This window comes from Oncorhynchus gorbuscha, linkage group LG02 (genome assembly GCF_021184085.1).
Source record: "Oncorhynchus gorbuscha isolate QuinsamMale2020 ecotype Even-year linkage group LG02, OgorEven_v1.0, whole genome shotgun sequence".
Lineage (NCBI taxonomy): Eukaryota > Metazoa > Chordata > Actinopteri > Salmoniformes > Salmonidae > Oncorhynchus > Oncorhynchus gorbuscha.
The window spans coordinates 102,697,419-102,719,497 of record NC_060174.1 but is presented as its reverse complement, the minus strand read 5'-3'; the positions used below and the strand labels follow the sequence as shown (position 1 = coordinate 102,719,497).

The 22,079-nt window shown below is 42.7% G+C and overlaps 1 protein-coding gene across 6 annotated transcripts in view; it reads right to left on the bottom strand.

Moving 5' to 3' along the window:
- LOC124014524 (ankyrin repeat and KH domain-containing protein 1-like) overlaps positions 1-22,079 on the bottom strand; it is a 47,670-nt gene that overhangs the window by 24,512 nt on the left and 1,079 nt on the right. For 4 of the 6 annotated variants that reach the window (XM_046329629.1, XM_046329655.1, XM_046329637.1 and 1 more), the window contains exons 2-6: positions 5,286-5,439; positions 2,918-3,074; positions 1,005-1,167; positions 508-655; positions 167-400 (exon numbers count right to left, since the gene is read on the bottom strand). In XM_046329629.1, the coding sequence (XP_046185585.1) occupies positions 167-400; positions 508-655; positions 1,005-1,167; positions 2,918-3,074; positions 5,286-5,439 (856 nt within the window). The remainder of the gene's footprint in view (positions 1-166; positions 401-507; positions 656-1,004; positions 1,168-2,917; positions 3,075-5,285; positions 5,440-22,079) is intronic. The other 2 variants (XM_046329646.1, XM_046329673.1) reach the window with 1 other exon arrangement.

The following is a 22,079-nucleotide window of genomic DNA, read 5'->3' as shown; positions in this document are numbered from 1 at the left end:
GTGACGAAGAGGGAAAAATGCTCTGGGTGCTTCATCCCTACAATTACATTTCCTGTTTCACACACTGGTTTGTCAACATAAGTGGATCACTTGAGTCACTGATTTCTGGATAAAGACCTCTGACCCCCCCGGGCACAGCTAAAGGGTTAATTGTCTAAGGACGTACCTTTGTAGCAGGCCAGCGTAAGTGCACTTTCCTTGAACTCGTTGGAGTGCGTGTTGATACCAGCCCCGTACTCCAGGAGCACCCGGGCGACCTCCACGTGACCCGCGCTCGCCGCCTCCATCAGGGGGGTGTGGCCGTTCTCGTTGTGGTCCTCGATGTTGGCGCCTTCCTTCAGCAGCACCTTCACCACGTCCAGGAAGCCGCCCGCACACGCGTACGTCAGTGCAGTGTTACCTGACGGGGACAGAGTTGTCAGTGTTTATTAGAAGTAGATGTGATGGTTTCTGGTCTCGGGTCACAGCACCTAGTGGTGTTTGACGCGTGCGTGCGTGCGTGTTCACCTGTGGAGGACTGTGCGTTGACGTCAGCCCCATGTACCAGCAGCAGTTTAACGATGTCTACGTAGCCGCCGCTGGCTGCGGCCATGAGGGCCGTGATGTCACCCTTGATTCCCCGATCTTCCACGTTCGCGTGCATGGCCAGCAAGACCTGCAGGAGGACACACGTCGGGGGCGTTTTAAAAACAGACATCCAAACAACCACAAAGGATCAGGTTTGGCTCTGTAACATTTGGATATACAACTACATTTGATTACAGAACTGGATGGAAACTCTGACAGAAAGGCAGAACAATGTTAGCAGTATACTGTGAGTGGCTAAAAGGTCAGAGTGTGTGTGTGTGTGTGTGTGTGTGTGTGTGTGTGTGTGTGTGTGTGTGTGTGTGTGTGTGTGTGTGTGTGTGTGTGTGTGTGTGTGTGATACCTGTGCCAGTTCATAGTAACCAGCAGAGCAGGCTAGGCAGAGCAGACTCTCTCCCTCCTCTGTGTGTGTGTTATACCTGTGCCAGTTCATAGTAACCAGCAGAGCAGGCGAGGCAGAGCAGACTCTCTCCCTCCTCTGTGTGTTCGTTGACGCTCCTCCCCTCATCCAGCAGCTTCCTCACAGCGTTGACGTCCCCGTCTGAGCACGCCTCCGCCAAGCTCCGGCTGAAAATAACCAGACTGCTACAATTACTGGGACTGTGGCTGCGCAGGCCAAAGCATCAGATGAACGGAGTTGTCACAATTCACGCAGCATTTATTTAATCAATATAATTTGTAAATTAGATTTAGCTACAATATCAGACCTTGTAAGAAGATGGAGCCCCAGGAACCACCACATGTGGATCTCTGTTTATTTTTAAAATATTTCTAACAGCGTCTGTCTTCCCCCTTTTCTGGATTTATTATATAATTTCACTCCTTTTATCTCTTTGTCTACAAAACATTATCTGAGCTGCATGTGATTGAACAAGTCATTGGAAACATGTCCTCCGTTCGTTACCTTCCTTGTAGACAGAATAAAACGTTTTTTGGGGGTCGGATTACTATTAATGTAATCCGTAAACCAACTAATACATTAAACGTGCTCATTTTCAATAGCCTATAAAGGAAACAAGGAAACTGAAAGAAAAGTGATTTCAACCTGGTAATAATTAATTTTTACTCAGGACAGAGCAGTACATTTCATGAACGGCCTTTGACCCAATATGGCACCTTAAAGCGTGTCAGTAAAACAGTGATCAAGTCAGAGAACAGTAGAGACAAAACGCATCTTCTATGAATCATGGGAGTTATTCAGAGCATCAGCTAGGTGCCACTGGACTTAAAAATCAACTCCAGTCTTAATACAAAGGCCAGGAGAAAGGACAGCTAAAGATATGAGATGTCCTATCGATTCACGTTCTCAGGTGTATCAGATATCCGTCTAAGCAGGCAGAAATTCAGCCAGTATGACGTAGCATTGAGAAAGTCTCCCTCACTACACTGGAAGTTAATAGGAATGCCTTTTACATCGTGAAAACATCACACAAATCAAAAAAAAAAAATGTAATTGGTCGCAAACACATATTTAGCAGGTGTTATAGCGGGTGCAGTGAAATGCTTGCGTTCCGAGCTTCAACGTTGCAGTAATAAAGCGTCAGTTTTCAATACTGGCCGATGTCAAAAACGCAGGACGGTGTCTTCTCTAGAAATGAGCCATTGATCATATTTTTTGCAATATAAACAACCTCCAGAAATGTGTCATTTAACAGAGGTCCTAATACAGCTCCCTTATTGGTCTGCCTCTTCAGTCCAGGGTGCTTTGCACGGTACCGTTACAAATATCAGACTCCACTCTGCAGGGTGAACATGGTGAGATTGTAGACTCCTAAATTGATAGCTGTAAAATTGCCTAAACAAACTGCACTAACTACTGTAGCGACTTCACATGCCGACTTCGCTATTATTGTGTGTAGTTATGTTTGCTAACTCGCTACCTAGCTAGCCCAGCGAGACCATTGCATTCCGGGTTTTGTAGTAGACTTGAACTGCAACAGATTGACAAAACTTTTTTTTTTTCACGCGTTGCTACCAACATTATTAAAACGACAAAATTAAACATTTGGTTCACAAAAATATTGTTCTCACAATAGTGTTATTTAACACTAAATTATATGACTATAGATTTTGTTCCCCTTTTTAAAAATTCTCACCTAAGGAATTGTCAGATGTTCACGCGAACTTTAAGAAAGCACAACATGTCTATAGATTTTGTTCCCCTTTTTAAAAATTCTCACCTAAGGAATTGTCAGATGTTCACGCAAACTTTAAGAAAGCACAACATGTCGAAAGGAAACATACGGCCTAGACGAGACTGGTGTGAGGGAGGATCCCTGAATATGGTGTAGTGCACTTAATATTTAGACTTTAGCGCAGAGGAGATACATACTTGTCTGCCTGGCTGGCGTTGAGTGTGTTCTCGGCCCTCATGCGCGTGAGAGCGGCGGCGGCCTCGTCCAACGCACAGCTCACGGACGACGTCAAGCGACGTAGCACCTCTGGATCTGCGAAGGCTTTTCCATCGGTGGTGGACAGTTTACCAATACCTTCAGAGGACCCAGGGTCAGGCACACACACACACCAGGCGCACACACACACACCAGGCGCACACACACACACCAGGCGCACACACACACACCAGGCGCACACACACACCAGGCAACACACACACCAGGCACACACACACCAGGCCACACACACCAGGCACACACACACCAACACCACACACACAATTAAAACTACAACAACACACAGAACAAACACAGTGAACACACAAACACACCAACACCAACACCATGACACACACACATTAACAATTAATGGAAGAGAACACACACACAACACAATTAAAACTATGCAACAAGGTGTAAAAAGAACAAACACAGTGAACACAGCGTTGAGGAAACATATCAAAGGGGGGGGCTAATCACATGACTGAGTAAGTGGGCATATTAACAATTAATGGAAGAGAATCTGATGATCAGCCAACATTGAAGCAGTTGCACACAGAACAGAAGCAACAGTTGCACACAGACAATTAGATGGGAGGCAAAAACAGACACTAGATGGGAGGCCACATGACACAGACAACGATAGATGTTAAAATGTGCACACACACAGTTGCACGCAGACAACGATAGATGGGAGGCACACAGTTGCACACAGACAACGATAGATGGGAGGCACACAGTTGCACACAGACAACGATAGATGGGAGGCACACAGTTGCACACAGACAACGATAGATGGGAGGCACACAGTTGCACACAGACAACGATAGATGGGAGGCACACAGTTGCACACAGACAACGATAGATGGGAGGCACACAGTTGCACACAGACAACGATAGATGGGAGGCACACAGTTGCACACAGACAACGATAGATGGGAGGCACACAGTTGCACACAGACAACGATAGATGGGAGGCACACAGTTGCACACAGACAACGATAGATGGGAGGCACACAGTTGCACACAGACAACGATAGATGGGAGGCACACAGTTGCACACAGACAACGATAGATGGGAGGCACACAGTTGCACACAGACAACGATAGATGGGAGGCACACAGTTGCACACAGACAACGATAGATGGGAGGCACACAGTTGCACACAGATGGGAGGCACACAGTTGCACACAGATGGGAGGCACACAGTTGCACACAGATGGGAGGCAGACATGCACAGAAGCAGTGTACTAAAGGTTGAGTCATGACGGAAGCTGTTGCTGCTCTATCGAAATCCATTGCTCATGTTAATCTTCCCCGTGGTGCCCCCATGAGCCTAGCTACCTACCATCTCATGTGCTGCGCTAGCCTGTACCAACTCCCCACACACTGACTGACTGGCTGGGACCTGGCTAACATGCTGCATGTCTTCCTGATGCACACCACAACATCCATCCCACAGGTTAATGCACATCAAATTAGACACAAAGACTTCTTTCATTGTTTCAGAAAGCTTTTTAGTTTCTCTAAAGAGGCAGCAGTGAGGCACTAACTATACAGACCAAGGCTAAGTGCTTTGACGGGCTGGTTCAGCTCAGCTCAACAGAGGCCTGAGCGAGAGTTGTAGCCGGTTTGATAATTGCCTTGCAACACTTAGCCTGTGAGCACCCTGCAGTCAAATTTACTGATCACTGTAATTGAGCAGTGTTACCCCACCCCCATAGACAATCCAACATGGGAAGTAGGTGGACGACAGAAACCAAAACACAACCACATGGAAAGCAGGGTAAACGCAGGCTGTAGTGCTTCTACAGCTGCATTGCTTGCAGTTTGGGGTTTTAGGCTGAGGGTTTCTGTACAGCACTTTGAGAGATCAGTGGATGTAAGGGCTTTAGAAATACATTTGATTTGTAGTGCAGCAGGGATTTGAACATCTATTTTAAGCACTTGCGTTTGGTTATGCAGGTATTTCTCCCTGGCAATGTGCCATCTACACACCTACGAGGTCATGTCCCAACACAGTGGTAGGAACAGAAACACCAGACAGGCCTGACAACGTCAGAAAGTATGTAAGTACAAACTAAATTGTAGGCCTTAATTAAGCATTGATACTAAATTGGGCGGAGTTTCAAGCAGGTTTCAAAGTCCCAAAAGAGCAGCAGTCCTATTTGATAAAGAGAACAGGACTGAAGCAGCCTTAGCATGTAACATCTTCGTAATTCGTAAAGTGATCAAACAGGTGCATTCAAAATAAATAAATTAAAATAAAGTAACAGGTGAAGGGTTCACACCACTACGATACGTACCGGCTGCTTCCAACAGAGCCTCCAATCTGGCTTGTGTTTCCGGGTCCACTGTTCTGAGATCAGCTCCGTCGGCAGCGCTAGACAGGAGCAGCTCCGACGCAGTCTTTAGCATGGGGTTGTCCAGGTCTTCCTGGTCTAATATGAAGGACTCCACCTAGAAACAAGGAGAAAGATGAAAGTTAGGAAGCATGCTGATGTTTATTTTGCTCAAGATAGTTGCTGGGAGAAACCCATCGCCTTAAGGAGTCATTGTAATATATATATTTTTTAAGCAGTGTTTTTTTATATATATATATATATATATATATATATATATGTTTTATTACATATAAGCTTATGAGAACAATAGTGGTTCCTATTATACAGTGCTTTATAAAACAGGTGGGTCTAATCCCGAATGCTGATTGGTTAAAACCACATTACAGCCGGTGCCTATTCCACAAGTTACCACCGGCTAAATGTGACTTTAAAAAAAAGCCCATTTACTCTGTTCCATCTGACTGCGCTATCCACCATCTCATCAGCCCAGCCAGGCAATTTATAAACTTCATCTCCACTATCAAAAAGGCATCTAGACGTTCTCACATTTCTTTTAGACTAACATAAAGTTTAACAGCAGAGATTTGAATAAACCTTGCTGTCTTTCTCCGACATTTGCAACATTGTTTCAATATTCAAATTCGATCACCAGCTATCGCATAGTAATGAAAGTGAAGGCAGCTTTTCTCAGCCAGTCGAAATCAAGAATCAGTATAATTTTTTATGGATATACAGTGCCTTGCAAAAGTGTTCATCCTCCATGGCGTTGTTCATATTTTGTTGCATTACAACCTGTAATTTAAATAGATATGTATTTGTAATTCATGTAACGGACATACAAAATAGCCCAAATTGGTGAAGTGAACTGAAGAAAAAAGACCGGTTTCAAAAGTTCAACAAAAAAAATATGGAAAAGTGGTGTGCATATGTATTCACCCCCTTTACTATAAGGCCCCTAAATGAGATCAGGTGCAACCAATTACCTTCAGAAGACATAATTAGTTAAATAATGTGTGCGCAATCGAAGTGTCATATGATCTCATATATATATATATATATATCTATACACACACACACACACACACACACACACGTTGGAGTCATTAAAACTCGTTTTTCAACCACTCCACAAATGTCTTGTTAACAAACTAGTTTTGGCAAGTCGGTTAGAACATCTACTGTGTGCCTGACAAGTCATTTTTCCAACAATTGTTTACAGATTATTTCACTTGTATCACAATTCCAGTGGATCAGAAGTTAAAATACACTAAGTTGACAGTGCCTTTAAACAGCTTGGAAAATTTCAGAAAATTATGTCATGGCTTTAGAAGCTTCTGAAAGACTACTTGTCATAATTTGAGTCAATTGGAGGTGTACCTGTGGATGTATTTCAAGTAGAGGTCGACCGATTATGATTTTTTCAACACAGATACCGATAATGATTTTTTTTTCAACGCAGATACCGATACCGATTATTGGAGGACCAAAAACGATTAAATTGTACAATTTTTTAAAATTTGTAATAATGACAATTACAACAATAATGAATTAACACTTATTTTAACTTAATATAAAACATCAATAAAAATCAACTTAGCCTCAAATAAATAATATATATGCCATTTAGCAGACGCTTTTATCCAAAGCGACTTACAGTCATGTGTGCATACATTCTACGTATGGGTGGTCCCGGGGATCGAACCCACTACTCTGGCGTTACAAGCGCCATGCTCTACCAACTGAGCTACAGAAGGACCATAATGAATAATGAATAATGAAACATGTTCGATTTGGTTTAAATAATGCAAAGACAAAGTGTTGGAGAAAAAAGTCATATGTGCCATGTAAGAAAGCTAACGTTTAAGTTCCTTGCTCAGAACACGAGAACATATGAAAGCTGGTGGTTCTTTTACACATGAGACTTCAATATTCCCAGGTAAGAAGTTTTAGGTTGTAGTTAATATAGTATTTATAGGACTATTTATCTCTATACCATTTGTATTTCATATACAGTTGACTATTGGATGTTCTTATAGGCACTATAGTATTGCCAGTGTAACAGTATAGCTTCCGTTCCCCTCCTTGCCCCTACCCGGGCTCGAACCAGGAACAGACAGTCACACTAAGTATCGTTACCCATCGCTCCACAAAAGCCGCGGCCCTTGCAGCGCAAGGGGAATAACTACTCCAAATCTAACTAGCTAGCCATTTCACATTGGTTACACCAGCCATTAGGCTGATAGGCTTGAAGTCTTAAACAGCACTGTGCTTGCGAACAGCTGCTGGCAAAACGCACAAAAGTGCTGTTTGAATGAATGACTACGGGCCTGCTGCTGCTCAGTCAGACTGCTCTATCAAATCAGACTTAATTATAACATAACACACAGAAATACAAGCTTTTGGTCATTAATATGGTCGAATCCGGAAACTATCATTTCGAAAACAAAACGGTTATAATTTCAGTGAAATACGGAACTGTTCGGTATTTTATCTAAGTCTAAATATTCTTGTTACGTTGCACAACCTTCAATGTTGTCATAATTACGTAAAATTCTCGCCAATTAGTTCGCAGTGAGCCAGGCTGCCCAAACTGTTGCATATACCCTGACTCTGCGTGCAATGAACGCAAGAGAAATTACAATTTCACCTGGTTAATATCGCCTGCTAAACTGGATCAGTAGTTATAACTACTGATAATTATTGATTGTTTTTTATAAGATAAGTTTAATGCTAGCTAGCAATTTACCTTGGCTTCTACGACATTCGCGTAACAGGCAGGCTACTCGTGGAATGATGGTTAGAGCGTTAACTAGTCTAACTGTGCGGTTGCAAGATTGGAACCCCTGAGGTGACAAGGTGAAAATCTGTCGTTCTGCCCCTGAACAAGGCAGTTATTAACCCACAGTTCCTAGGCAGTCAATGAAAATAAGAATGTGTTCTTAAATGACTTGCCTAGTTAAATAAAAAGGTATACTTTTAAAAATAATGATAAATCGGAAATCGGCGCCCAAAAATACCAATTTCCGATTGTTACGAAAACTTGAAATCGGCCCTAATTAATCTGTCATTCCGATTAATTGGTCGACCTCTAATTTCAAGGCCTACCTTCAAACTCAGTGCCTCTTTGCTTGACATCATGTGAAAATCAAAAGAAATCAGCCAAGAAAATTGGGAAAATTGTAGACCAACAAGTCTGGTTCATCCTTGGGAGAAATTTCCAAACACCTGAAGGTACCATGATTATCTGTACAAACAATAGTACGCAAGTATTAACACCATGGGATAACGTCATACCGCTCAGGAAGCAGATGCTTTCTGTCGCCTCGAGATTAACGTATTTTGGAGAAAAGTGCAAATCAATCCCAGAACAACAGCAAAACACTGTGTGAAGATGCTGGAGGAAACAGGTACAAAAGTATCTATATCCACAGTAAAACGAGTCCTATAAATCGACATTACCTGAAAGACCGCTCAGCAAGGAAGCCACTGCTCCAAAACTGCCATAAAAAAGCCAGACTACGGTTTGCAAGTGTACATGGGGACAAAGATCGACTTTTTGGAGAAATGTTCTCTAGTCTGATGAAACAAAAATAGAACTGTTTGGCTGTAATGACCATCCTTGTGTTTGGAGGGAAAAAGGGCAGTTGCAAGCCCGAAGAACACCATCCCAACCGTGAAGCATGGGAGTGGCAGCTTCATGTTGTGGGGGTGCTTTGCTGCAGAAGGGACTGGTGCACTTCACAAAATAGATGGCATTATCAGTCAGGAAGTTAAAGCTTGGTCGCAAATGGGTCTTCCAAATGGACAATGACCCCAAGCATACTTCCAAAGTTGTGGCAAAATGGCCCAAGGACAACAAAGTCAAGGTATTGGAGTGGCCATCACAAAGCCCTGACCTCAATCCTATAGAACATTTGTGGGCATTACTGAAAAAGCTTGTGCGAGCAAGGAGGCCTACAAACCTGACTCAGTTACACCAGCTCTGTCAGGAGGAATGGGCCAAAATTCACCCAACTTATTGTGGGAAGCCTACCCCGAAATGGTTAACCCAAGTTAAACAATTTAAAGGCAATGCTACCAAATACTAATTGAGTGTATGTAAACTTCTGACCCACTGGGAATGTGATGAAAGAAAAGCTGAAATAAATTCAGAATATTATTCTGACATTTCACATTCTTAAAATAAAGTGGTGATCCTAACTGACCTAAAACAGGGAATTATTACTAGGATTAAATGTCAGGAATTGTGAAAAACTGAGTTGAAATGTATTTGGCTAAGGTGTATGTAAACTTCCGACTTCAACTGTACATACACCTGCTCTGAAAGGCCCCAGAATCTGCAACATCACTAAGCAAGGGGCACCACCAAGCAAGCGGCACCATGAAGACCAAGGAGCTCTCCAAACAGGTCAGGGGCAAAGGTCAGGGGCAAAGTTGTGGAGAAGTACAGATAACGGTTGGGTTATAAAAAAATATCATAAACTTTGAATATCCCACAGAGCACCATTAAATCCATTATTTTAAAAATTGAAAGAATATGGCACCACAACAAACCTGCCAAGAGAGGTCCACCCACCAAACTCACACACAGACCAGGCAAGGAAAGCCTTAATCAGAGAGGCAACAAAGAGACCAAAGATAACCCTGAAGGAGCTGCAATGCTCCACAGCATAGATCAGAGTACCTGTCCATAGGACCACTTTAAGCTGGACACTCCACAGAGCTGGGCTTTACGTAAGAGTGCCCAGAAATAAGCCATTGCTTAAACAAATAAAAATAAGCAAACACATTTAGTTTTAGCCAAAAGGCATGTGGGAGACTCCCCAAACATATGGAAGAAGGTACTCTGGTTAGAGGAGACTAAAATTGAGCTTTTTGGCCATCAAGGAAAACACCATGTCTGGTGCAAAACTAACACCTTTCATCACCCAAATAAAACCATCCCGACAGTGAAGGAAGGTGGTGGCAGCATCATGCTGTGGACTGGGAAACTGGTCAGAATTGAAGGAATGATGGATGGTGCTAAATACAGGGAAATTCTTGAGGAAAAACTGTTTCAGTCTTCAAAAGATTTGAGACTTGGACGGACGTTCACCTTCCAGCAGGATAATGAACCTAAGCTTACTGCTAAAGCAACACTCGGGTGGTTTAAGGGAAACGTTTAAATGTCTTGGAATGGCCAAGTCAAAGTCCAGACCACAATCCAATTGAGAATCTGTGGTATGACCTAAAGACTGCTCTACACCAGCGGAACCCATCCAACTTGAAGGAGCTGGAGCAGTTTTGCCTTGAAGAACAGGCAAAAATCCTAGTGGCTACATGTGCCAAGCTTAGAGAGGCATACCCCAAGAGACTTGCAGCTGCAATTGCTGAATAGTTATGAACGTTCAAGTTTAATTTCTTGTTTGTTTCACAATAAAAAATATTTTTCATCTTCAACGTGGTAGGCATGTTGGGTAAATCAAATGATACAAACCCCTCAAATTCATTTTTATTCCAGGCTGTAAGGCAATGAAATAGGAAACATGCCAAGGGGGAAAATACCTTCACAGGCCACTGTACATACAGTACAAGCCAAAACTTTGGACATACCTACTCATTCAAGAGGTTCTTGCTGTTTTTATTAATGGTCTACAACGTCAAATAATATTGAAGACATCAAAACTATGAAATACACACGGAATAATGTAGAAACCAAAAAGTGTTCAAACAAATTAAATATTTTAGATTCAAAGTAACCACACTTTGCCTTGACAGCGTCGCACACCCTTGGCATTCTCTCAACCAGCTTCATGAGGCGGTCACCTGGAATGTATTTCAATTAACGTGTGCCTTGTTAAAAGTTAATTTGTGGAATTTCTTGCCTTCTTAATGCGTTTGAGCTAATCAGTTGTGTTGTGACAAGGTTGTGACAGTCCATTACCTTAAGACATGAAGGTCAGTCAATGAGTAAAATGTCAAGAACTTTTAAAAAGTTTCTTCAAGTGCAGTTGCAAAAACCGTCAAGCGCTATGATGAAACTGGCTCTCATGAGGACCGCCACAGGAAGACCCAGAGTTACCTCTGCTGCAGAGGATAAGTTCATTAGTTAACTGCACCTCAGATTGCAGTCCAAGTAAATGCATAAGAGAGTTCAAGTAACAGACATATCTGAACATCAACTGTTCAGAAGAGACTGCATGAAATCAGACCTTCATGGTCAAATTGCTGCAAAGAAACCACTACTAAAGGACACAAATAAGAAGAGACTTGCTTGGGCAAAGAAACATGAGCAATGGACATTAGACTGGTGGAAATCTGTCCTTTGGTCTAATGAGTCCAAATGAGAGATTTGTTTCCAACCGCCCTGTCTTTGTGAGACGCAGAGTAGGTGAACGGATGGTTTCCGCAAGTGTGGTTCCCATCATGCCCATTTACTATCCAGGTGAAAGCTATGATCCTTTCTGGAGGTCACTTGTTAAATTTGCTTCAAAGTCAGTGTAGATGAGGAGACAGGTTAAATAAGGATTTTTAAGCCTCGAGACCATTGAGCCATGGTTTGTGTATGTGTGCAATTCAGAGGCTGAATGGGAAAGACAAAAAAATTGCCTTTGAACGGGGTTTGGTAGCAGGTGACAGGTGCACCAGTTTGGGTCAAGAACTGCAACGCTGCTGGGTTTTTCCACACAACATTTTGTGTGTATGAAGAATGATTTGTCCAACACCCAAAAGACATCCAGAAAACTTGGACAACTGTGCAAAGCATTGGACTCAACGAGGGACAGCATTCCTGTGGAGTGCTTTCAACACCATGTGGAGTCCATGGCAATGAATTGAGGCTGTTCTGAGGGCAAAAGGGAGGGGTGCAACGCAATAGTAGGAAGGTGTTCCTAATGTTTTGTACACTGTACGCTGGTAAAACGATGACATTTTTTTTGTGCATATTCTGACAGAGGCATGGGCAGGACCATTTTGTGACAACACATGCAGGTGTAGCCTAGTAATTGGCACGAGGGCACCAGTGACAATGTTTTTTTTGTAATCCCTAAGCTCCATCCCCTCTAACATGTTGCCTGGAGACAGAGCTGAACAGTGCTTAGGCCCTGAGCCTTGGTTGAATTACATTAAGCGCCAAGATGAGCTTATCAGCACGTTTCCCCTACTCTCTCTGTGACCTCCATATACCTGCCTTATGGCCCACAGGGAAGGACTTCCTGCACTGGACAGGACACTGAACAAGCTGTCCGACCATGTGAGGGTCTTCAGGGCAGAAGAGCACCAGAGTGTGCCAATACATTCCAGCCATCACCTTCGGTCACTATCCAGGGACAGAGAGGTGTGTTGGATCCCGGGAATAACAGTAGACTAAAAGCCGTACTTGAAGTAAATCTGTTTACTAACACGGACGTACCCAACCGTACAATATCCTACAATGTTCTTTACAGACTGGATGACTAACAACTCTATAGCTGCCCAATATCTGCAAGCGTCACCGGCGCAAATGGACCTGAGGCTGTCCCAAAAGAACTGACCCGATGACCTGAACCGAGTCGGAGGGTGTGGTCAGCAACTCTCCGTTTTCATTTCTTTGAGAGAGAGAGAAAAAAAAAGGGAAAAAAAGACTGCGGTGAATGTAATTGAAACCATACCCGAGGTATTTCTCTGTGCCGAGGGTGCGGAATGGCTGGGAATGTTGTGCTCTGTGCTCCAGCTGAGGGGAGCGTCTGTCATCTCGGGGGTGTGTCTTTTACCCCTACCTACAGTGCATTCGGAGAGTATTCAGACCCCCTGACTTTTTTTTACCCATTTTGTTAAGTTACAGCCTTATTCTAAAATGGATCAATTCCTTTCTTTCCCCCAATCTACACACAACACCCCATAAAGACAAAGGTATTACATGTATCAAATGTATTAAAAACTGAAATATCACATTAACAAAAGTATTCACGTTTACATATATATTCTTCAAAGTAGCCACCCTTGGCATTGATAACAGTTTTGCACAGTTGGAATTCTCTCAACCAGCTTCATGAGGAACGCTTTTCCAACAGTCTTGAAGGAGTTCCCACATATGCTGAGCACTCATTTGCTGCTTTTCCTTCACTCGGCGGTCCAAATCATCCAAAACCATCTCAATTAGGTTGAGGTCGAGTGATTGTGGAAGCCAGGTCATCTGATGCAGCACTCTCCTTCAAATAGCCCTTGCACAACTGGAAGTGTGTTGGGTCATTGACCTGTTGAAAAACAAAAGATAGTGGAACTAAGCCCAACCCAGATGGGATGGCATATCGCTGCAGAATGCTGTGGTAGCTATGCTGGTTAAGTGTCCCTTGAATTCTAAATAAATCATAGACAGTGTCACCAGCAAAGCACCCCCACACCACTTCCTCCATGCTTCACAGTGGGAACCACACATGGTGAGATCATCCGTTCACCTACTATGCATCTCACAAAGACAGGGCGGTTGGAAACAAAAATCTCACATTTGGACCAAAGGACAGAGGACAGATTTTCACTGGTCTAATGTCCATTGCTCATGTTTCTTGGGCCAAGCAAGTCTCTTCTTATTATTGGTCTCCTTTAGTAGTAGTTTCTTTGCAGCAATTTGACCATGAAGGCCTGATTTCACACAGTCTCCTCTGACCAGTTAATTTTGAGATGTGTGTTACTTTAACTCTGTGAAGCATTTATTTGTGCTGCAATCTGAGGTGCAGTTAACTAATGAAAGTATCCTCTGCAGCATAGTTCACTCTGGGTCTTCCTTTCCTGTAGTGGTCCTTGAGAGCCAGTTTCATCAATGCGCTTGATGGTTTTTGCAACTGCACTTGATTGTGTAACTGAGTCAGATTACTTTAAGACATGAAGGTCAGTCAATGATGGACTGTCATTTCTCTTTGCTTATTTGAGCTGTTCTTACCATAATATGGACTTGGTCTTTTACCAAATAGGGCTATATTCTGTATACCACCCTACCTTGTCACAACACAACAGATTGGCTCAAACGCATTAAATAATAATTAAATTCCACAAACTTTTAACAAGGTTATGTGAAATGCTTTCCAGGTGACTACCTCATGAAGCTAGTTGAGAGAATGCCATGAGTGTGAAAAGTTGTCAAGGCAAAGGGTGGCTACTTACACAAATCTCAAATATTATTTTGATTTGTTTCACACTTTATAGCTTACTACATGATTCCATGTGTTATTTCATCGTTTTGATGTATTCAGTATCATTCTACAATGTAAAAATAGTACAAATAAAGAAACTGTCAGGGTTCAAGATTGGGGCTGTACAAATGTTTGATTATGCTTATGTTATAAGATCTCTCTCTCTCTCTCTCAAGGGGAGTGTGTGAGATAAGAGACAACTCAGACATTCCACAATACATCAACTTTGGGGAGGGGACATTTATTGCCTAGCTTTTATAACACTGAAACGGTTTGTAAAGCTATGGCTGCAGGGTTTTGAGTCTCAGGAGTAAAAAGGTAACGACGTAGTCAGTGACATCACTAAGGCGGGACTTCAGTTTAATAAAACAACTGGAGACCTTTTGTTTGAGGCAGAACTTACTCAGAAACATGCGTGCTATGTTCCTGTATGTCAACTTCTGTCTGCAATTGCATTAATAAAAGTTTGAATTAAAGATTGTCATAACGCTAATTTCACCAATGATTGACAAAGGACGTAAGGAATGAACCCTAACAAAACAAAACCATGGAATGAGTAGGTGTGTCCAAACTTCACTGGTACTGTATATATTTACATATACAGATTGTAAATATTGCAGACAATTGCATTGATGGAAGATCCAATCTGTGCTATTAAAGGTGATCTACCCCACTTCCCCAATAAATAAATAAACTGAGTACTTTGTTGAAGCACCTTTGGCGGCGATTACAGCCTCGAATCTTGGGTATGATGCTACAAGCTTGACAACTGTATTTGGGGAGTTTTTCCACATTCTTCTCAGCAGATCCTCTCAAGCAGTCAGGTTGGATGGGGAGCGTTGCTGCACAGCTATTTTCAGGTCTCTCCAGAGATGTTCGATTGGGTTCAAGTCCAGGTTCTTGCTGGACCACTCAAGGACATTAAGAGACTTGTCCAGAAGCCACTCCTGCATTGTCTTGGCTGTGTGTTTAGGGTCATTGTCCTGTTGGAAGGTGATCCTTCACCCCAGTCAGGTGTCCTGATTGCTGTGGAGCAAGTGTTTAATCAAGGATCTCTGTACTTTGCTTCATTCATCTTTCCCTCGATCCTGAATAGTCTACCAGTCCCTGCCACTGAAAAACATCCCCACAGCATAATGCTGCAACAACCATGTTTCACCGTAGGGATGGTGCCAGGTTTCCTCCAGACGTTACACTTGGCATTCAGGCCAAAGAGTTCAGTTTCATCACACCAGAGAATCTTGTTTCTCATGGTCAGAGTCATTTGGGTACCTTTTGGCAAACTCCAAGAGGGCTGTCATGTGCCTTTTACTGAGAAGTGGCTTTGTCTGGCCACTCTACCATAAAGGCCTGATTGGTGGAGTGCTGCAGAGATGGTTGTCCTTCTGGAAGGTTCTGCCATCTCCACAGAGGAAATCTGGAGCTCTGTCATCTCCCTGACCAAGGCCCGTCTCCCCCGATTGCTCTGTTTGGACAGGTGGCCAGCTCTAGGAAGAGTCTTCGAGGTTCCAAATAGCTTCCATTTAAGAATGATGGAGGCCAGTGTGTTCTTGGGGACTTTCAATGCTGCGGTACCCTTCCTCAGATCTGTGCAGACACAATCCTGTCTTAGAGCTCTATGGACAATTCCTTCGACCTCATGGCTTGGTTTTTGCTCTGACATGCACTGTCAACTGTGGGACCTTATATAGACAGTTGTGTGCCTTTCCAAATAATGTCCAATCAATTGAATTTGCCACAGGTGGACTCCAAGTTGTAGAAATATCAAGGACGATAAATGGAAACAGAATGCACCTGGGCTCAATTCAGTCTCATAGCAAAGAGTCTGAATACTTGAATAAAAAAATACATGCCTTTTATTTACACATTTGCAAACATTTCTAAACCTGTTTTTGCTTTGTCATTATGGGGTGTTGTGTGTAGATTATAAAAAATATATTCAATCCGTTTTAGAATAAGGCTGTAACATAACAAAATATGGAAAAGGGGGTCTGAATACTTTCCGAACGCTGTGCAGGTACATATCTACCTCGTACCCCTGCACCGACTCTGTAGTCCCTGGATATAGATATATATATATATAAATGTTATTTTATTTTACTATTTATTGACTGTATTTATTCCTCATGTCACTATTTCTAATTATTTTTTATATTTTTTAATATACAATGGGGAGCACAAATATTTGATACACTGCCGATTTTGCAGGTTCCTACTTACAAAGCATGTAGAGGTCTGTCATTTTTTATCATAGGTACACTTCAACTGTGAAAGATGGAATCTAAAACAAATTCAGAAAATCACATTGTATGATTTAAGTAATTAATTTGCATTTTATTGCATGACATAAGTATTTGATACATCAGAAATGCAGAACTTAATATTTGGTACAGAAACCTGTGTTTGCAATTATAGAGATCATACGTGTCCTGTAGTTCTTGACCTGGTTTGCACACTGCAGCAGGGATTTTTTGCCCAATCCTCCATACAGACCTTCTCCAGATCTTCACGTTTCGGGGCTGGGCAAAACATACTTTCAGCTACCTCCAAAGATTCTCTATTGGGTTCAGGTCTGGAGATTGGCTAGGTCACTCCAGGACCTTGAAATGCTTCTTATGGAGCCACTCCTTAGTTTCCCTGGCTGTGTGTTTCACACATGTCACGCTGGAAGACCCAACCACGACCCATCTTCAATGCTCTTACTGAGGGAAGGAGGTTGTTGGCCAAGATCTCCCGATACATGGCCCCATCCATCCTACCCTCAATACGGTGCAGGCATCCTGTCCCCTTTGCAGAAAAGCATCCCCAAAGAATGATGTTTCCACCTCCATGCTTCACGGTTGGGATGGTGTTCTTGGGGTTGTACTCATCCTTCTTCCTCCAAACATTGCGAGTGGAGTTTAGACCAAAAAGCTCTATTTTTGTCTCATCAGACCATATGACCTTCTCCCATTCCTTCTCTGGATCGTCCAGATGGTCACTGGCAAACTTCAGACGGGCCTGGACATGCACTGGCTTGAGCAGGGGGACCTTGCGTGCGCTGCAGGATTTTAATCCATGACGGCGTAGTGTGTTACTAATGGTTTTCTTTGAGACTGTGGTCCCAGCTCTCTTCAGGTCATTTACCAGGTCCTGCCGTGTAGTTCTATGCTGATCCCTCACCTTCCTCATGATCATTGATGCCCCACGAGGTGAGATCTTGCATGGAGCCCCAGACCGAGGGTGATTGACCGCCATCTTGAATTTCTTCCATTTTCTTATAATTGCTCCAACAGTTGTTGCCTTCTCACCAAGCTGTTTGCCTATAGACCTGTAGCCCATCCCAGCCTTGTGCAGGTCTACAATTTTACTCCTGATGTCCTTACACAGCTCTCTGGTCTTGGCCATTGTGGAGAGGTTGGAGTCTGTTTGATTGAGTGTGTGGACAGGTGTCTTTTATACAGGTCACGAGTTCAAACAGGTGCAGTTAATACAGGTAATGAGTGGAGAACAGGAGGGCTTCTTAAAGAAAAACTAACAGGTCTGTGAGAGACGGAATTCTTACTGGTTGGTAGGTGTTCAAATACTTATGTCATGCAATAAAATGCTAATTAATTACTTAAAAATCATACAATGTGATTTTCTGGATTTTTGTTTTAGGTTCCCTCTCTCACAGTTGAAGTGTACCTATGATACAAATTACAGACCTCTACATGCTTTGTAAATAGGAAACCCTGCAAAATTGGCAGTGTATCAACTACTTGTTCTCCCCACTGTATACATCTTTACATCTGCATTGTTGGAAAATTACATTTCACTGTTAGTCTAGACCTGTTGTTTACGAAGCATGTGACAAATACAATTGTATTTGTGCGTACATCTCAGGGTGTGTCTGTCCAAGAGGCCACATAAACAAGTAACTGATTACCTCATCCACACATCTGTCTACGTACGTGTGTGTGTGTGTGTGAGACAGACCCTGATGCAGGGCGGGACGGAGAAAGAGATGGAGCCTATAAATGATCTTACGTCCTACATTACACTTAGGCGGGTAATGCTGGTGAGGGCGGAAACTAAATCATAGAATGCTTTATTAAAACAAATTATGTGAAGATCATTAATAATTGTCATGAAACATGACATCATTGCTCCCTACAAACTAGCTAGTTTCTTTGGTCAAATCCCACTTCTGCCAAAATGTCCTGCACTTCTGAGACCTCTCAGCTGGAGCACAATGAGGAAAATTAAAATGACATTCCACCACTAAACTGACTTTTCATTCCTAATCTTGAAAACTAAGATTGTTAGTTACAATATTTAAGAATATATTCTCACTAAGGGCAGTCAAGCATCTATCATCATGTCACCAGAGTAAGACCCTCAATATTTATTAGAAAGGAGCACCAAGCTCATCACAGTGTACTTTGGCCATCCTGTGAAGTTCATCATTAGCCTATAAAACTGCATGGTTTCCCCAAGTCGTAGTGGAAGAACCACACACCACATTATCGTGTGACTCCAAGTTTATTTTGATATGATGGTTATTATATAAAACATTTGCGCACAAGGGCGTTTCAACCGCCATTCCTGCAATAATTTTACTGACACGAAAACATCCCACCGTGTCAAACGACCAGCATTTATAAAATTGTAGCGAAACCTCCTGTTTCCATCACAACGACCGTGATTCTCTCCCCCTCCGTACTGTACGACTTTACTCGCAAAAAAAAAAAGTGGATAGAAACGTGATTACTTGCACACAATCATGGTATTTGGCACATTATTTTGCTCTACAATTACCCGGGTACTTACTTATGCCATCTAATCTCTGACTTGCCCCCCCATGTGATCCTCACGACAAAGAAAAGATAAACTAGTACAGTACACTGACGAGACTTTACCTGAAAGTCAAAGTCCACAAAAACACATACATAAATAACAATGAGGGGGAAGACTTACGGCAGCAATAACTTCTGTTGTACATGGTACATGGTATCTCCTGTAAAATAGTCAACCCCTGACCCTCAGCCACACACACACACACACTCACAGTACTGAGCTGCTACAGTATTTAAACCTTCAGTGGAAATGTGTGTGCCTAATAAGATTCACAGGGAATTAAAGCCAAAACATCCTGTGGTCAAGGGGCCTTGAATAATCCCAATCAATCTGCCGTTACTCCAAACAGGGAAGGAAGCCCTCAAAGTGGCACTGTATCACCTGTGTTTTCTTACTATTCATTATTTTGACATAGAAATCTGTATGGGGTTGGGTTACTGATAAAGTGTCATGTTGTCTATAGTGCATTTAACCTAAAAATCATTATCAAATCACTAACCTAATTCACGCAACATGCCGTTGTGCAAGAGAACGTGATCCGGTATTATAGTATAAAACAACATGACCAGCACATAGCCAGCTGTGAGATGAACCAGAATTTGCATAACCCACTACATGCGTGTGTGTAAAACCTTCACTAGCAGCGCAGTGGACCCCTCTTGGACATTGGAACATTTTAACTGTTACCTAAATGTTGTACCGCTTTGTACTTACAAAACATGCTGTGGTAAAATCTACAGATCAATACCAATGTCAAGTTGGGTCAAGCTCAATCTCTGAAAGAGGAAGTGACAGTTGGATCATTGTGGAGTGGACCCCTACACTTCTGGCTCACCAGCCTGGCTTTCATTGTGGAGTAGACCCCTACACTTCTGGCTCACCAGCCTGGCTTTCATTGTGGAGTGGACCCCTACACTTCTGGCTCACACCAAGTCTCATTCACATGACAACAGCAATCATGGCTGATTCTCCCCACATGGCAGTCATTTAGCAGACGCACTTATCCAGAGTGACTTACAGGAGCAATTAGGGTTAAGTGCCTTGCTCAGACAGATTTTTCACCTAGTCGGCTCAAGGATTCAAACCAGCAACCTTTCTGTTACTGGCCCGGCGCTTCTAACCGCTAGGCTACCTGCAGCCGACAAACACCAACTTTACAACAACCACCAGGAGCTGTGCATGTTAGACATACCTCTTCCTGTTGTTCTGTTGAGAACATTCTGGAATGAACATCACATCTCAAAAGCATAGCACACATACATTCTGAGTTGTGTGGAACCCTATAAGCATCTGTACTGTATGAATGCATTCTTTGGAATAAAAATAAATATTAGGAGCAGGAAGATACCAGTATCGCGATATTCGTTAGTATCGTAGCAATTAAAACAAAATACAGATTTAACTTCTTTATGAAAACAGTCCTAATGTTGAAAACAAGCATTATTTTGTCATCCAGATTCACATTTATTTTCCAAGCTATAGCAACCAATATTTCACATGCAGCAGGTGTTTAAAGGACCTAAGAGTTTGGGCTGCTTCATGTATTCATTTTTGCCCTGGAAAAAAGTATTGCATTGTCACAGCCCTAATAAAACAGCTTGTGTGGTAGCCAGGGCCTTTAAATGGCTGCCTGATCTAAGAATGCAGACTGATGGTGAGTCTACCTGGGGCAGTGCTAGTAACTATACCCCGCTGACCCCTCCCCCTCTATTACACCCCTAAATTCAAACCAAAATACCAACAACCCAAGGGGAGGAAGTGAGCTATGCAAGGCAACAGACACCCTTGTCCTGCAGACAGAAATGTGTTGCGATGATGTGCGTGCCTCTACACTGTTCTGACATCACCTATTTTCATAGGTGAAGTCAATTAAAATAGTTAGGATCCCTTTAATTAACAGCCGATTTCAAAATGTATTTCTCAAACATTTGTGACCAAAAGTCGACTAACTTAAATACCAAACAGAGGAAAAAAACAATTGTGTAAAAATATATATTTGAACGCTCAGCCCAGTCAAAACTGTTCGCTGCCCTGGCCCCCCAATGGTGGAACAAACTCCCTCACGACGCCAGGACAGCGGAGTCAATCACCACCTTCCGGAGACACCTGAAACCCCACCTCTTTAAGGAATACCTAGGATAGGATAAGTAATCCCTCTCACCCCCCTTAAGTTTTAGATGCACTATTGTAAAGTGACTGTTCCACTGGATGTCATAAGGTGAATGCACCAATTTTTAAGTCGCTCTGGATAAGAGCGTCTGCTAAATGACTTAAATGTAAATGTAAATGAAGGCGAGTGTGAGAACACAGAGGAACCAGGTGGTAGAGGCACATCATCCTATTCCAACACTCTCTTCAAACCGGTCAGGCTTCAGTGTCTGAGAGCAGACATGTACAAAGTGTACAGTTAAGAAGGGGGAAATAAGTGTAAACAAAATCTAATACTCTGGCTATTTATTCCCATGTCGTCCTTCTGTAGCTCAGTTGGTAGAGCATGGCGCTTGTAACGCCAGGGTAGTGGGTTTGATCCCCGGGACCACCCATACGTAGAATGTATGCACACATGACTGTAAGTCGCTTTGGATAAAAGCGTCTGCTAAATGGCATATTATTATTATTATTATATCACGTTTGATTTGATCACTGGGGCATTTCTAAACCCTTGCTGAATTATATTACATCACCACTCCAGTAAACATCTTGACTGACAGCTCGGCATCATGCTTCTCAACAAACCTCACATATCAGGCCGTGTTATGTTTGGAAAGTGTGCCATCAACCCTGGCGAAGT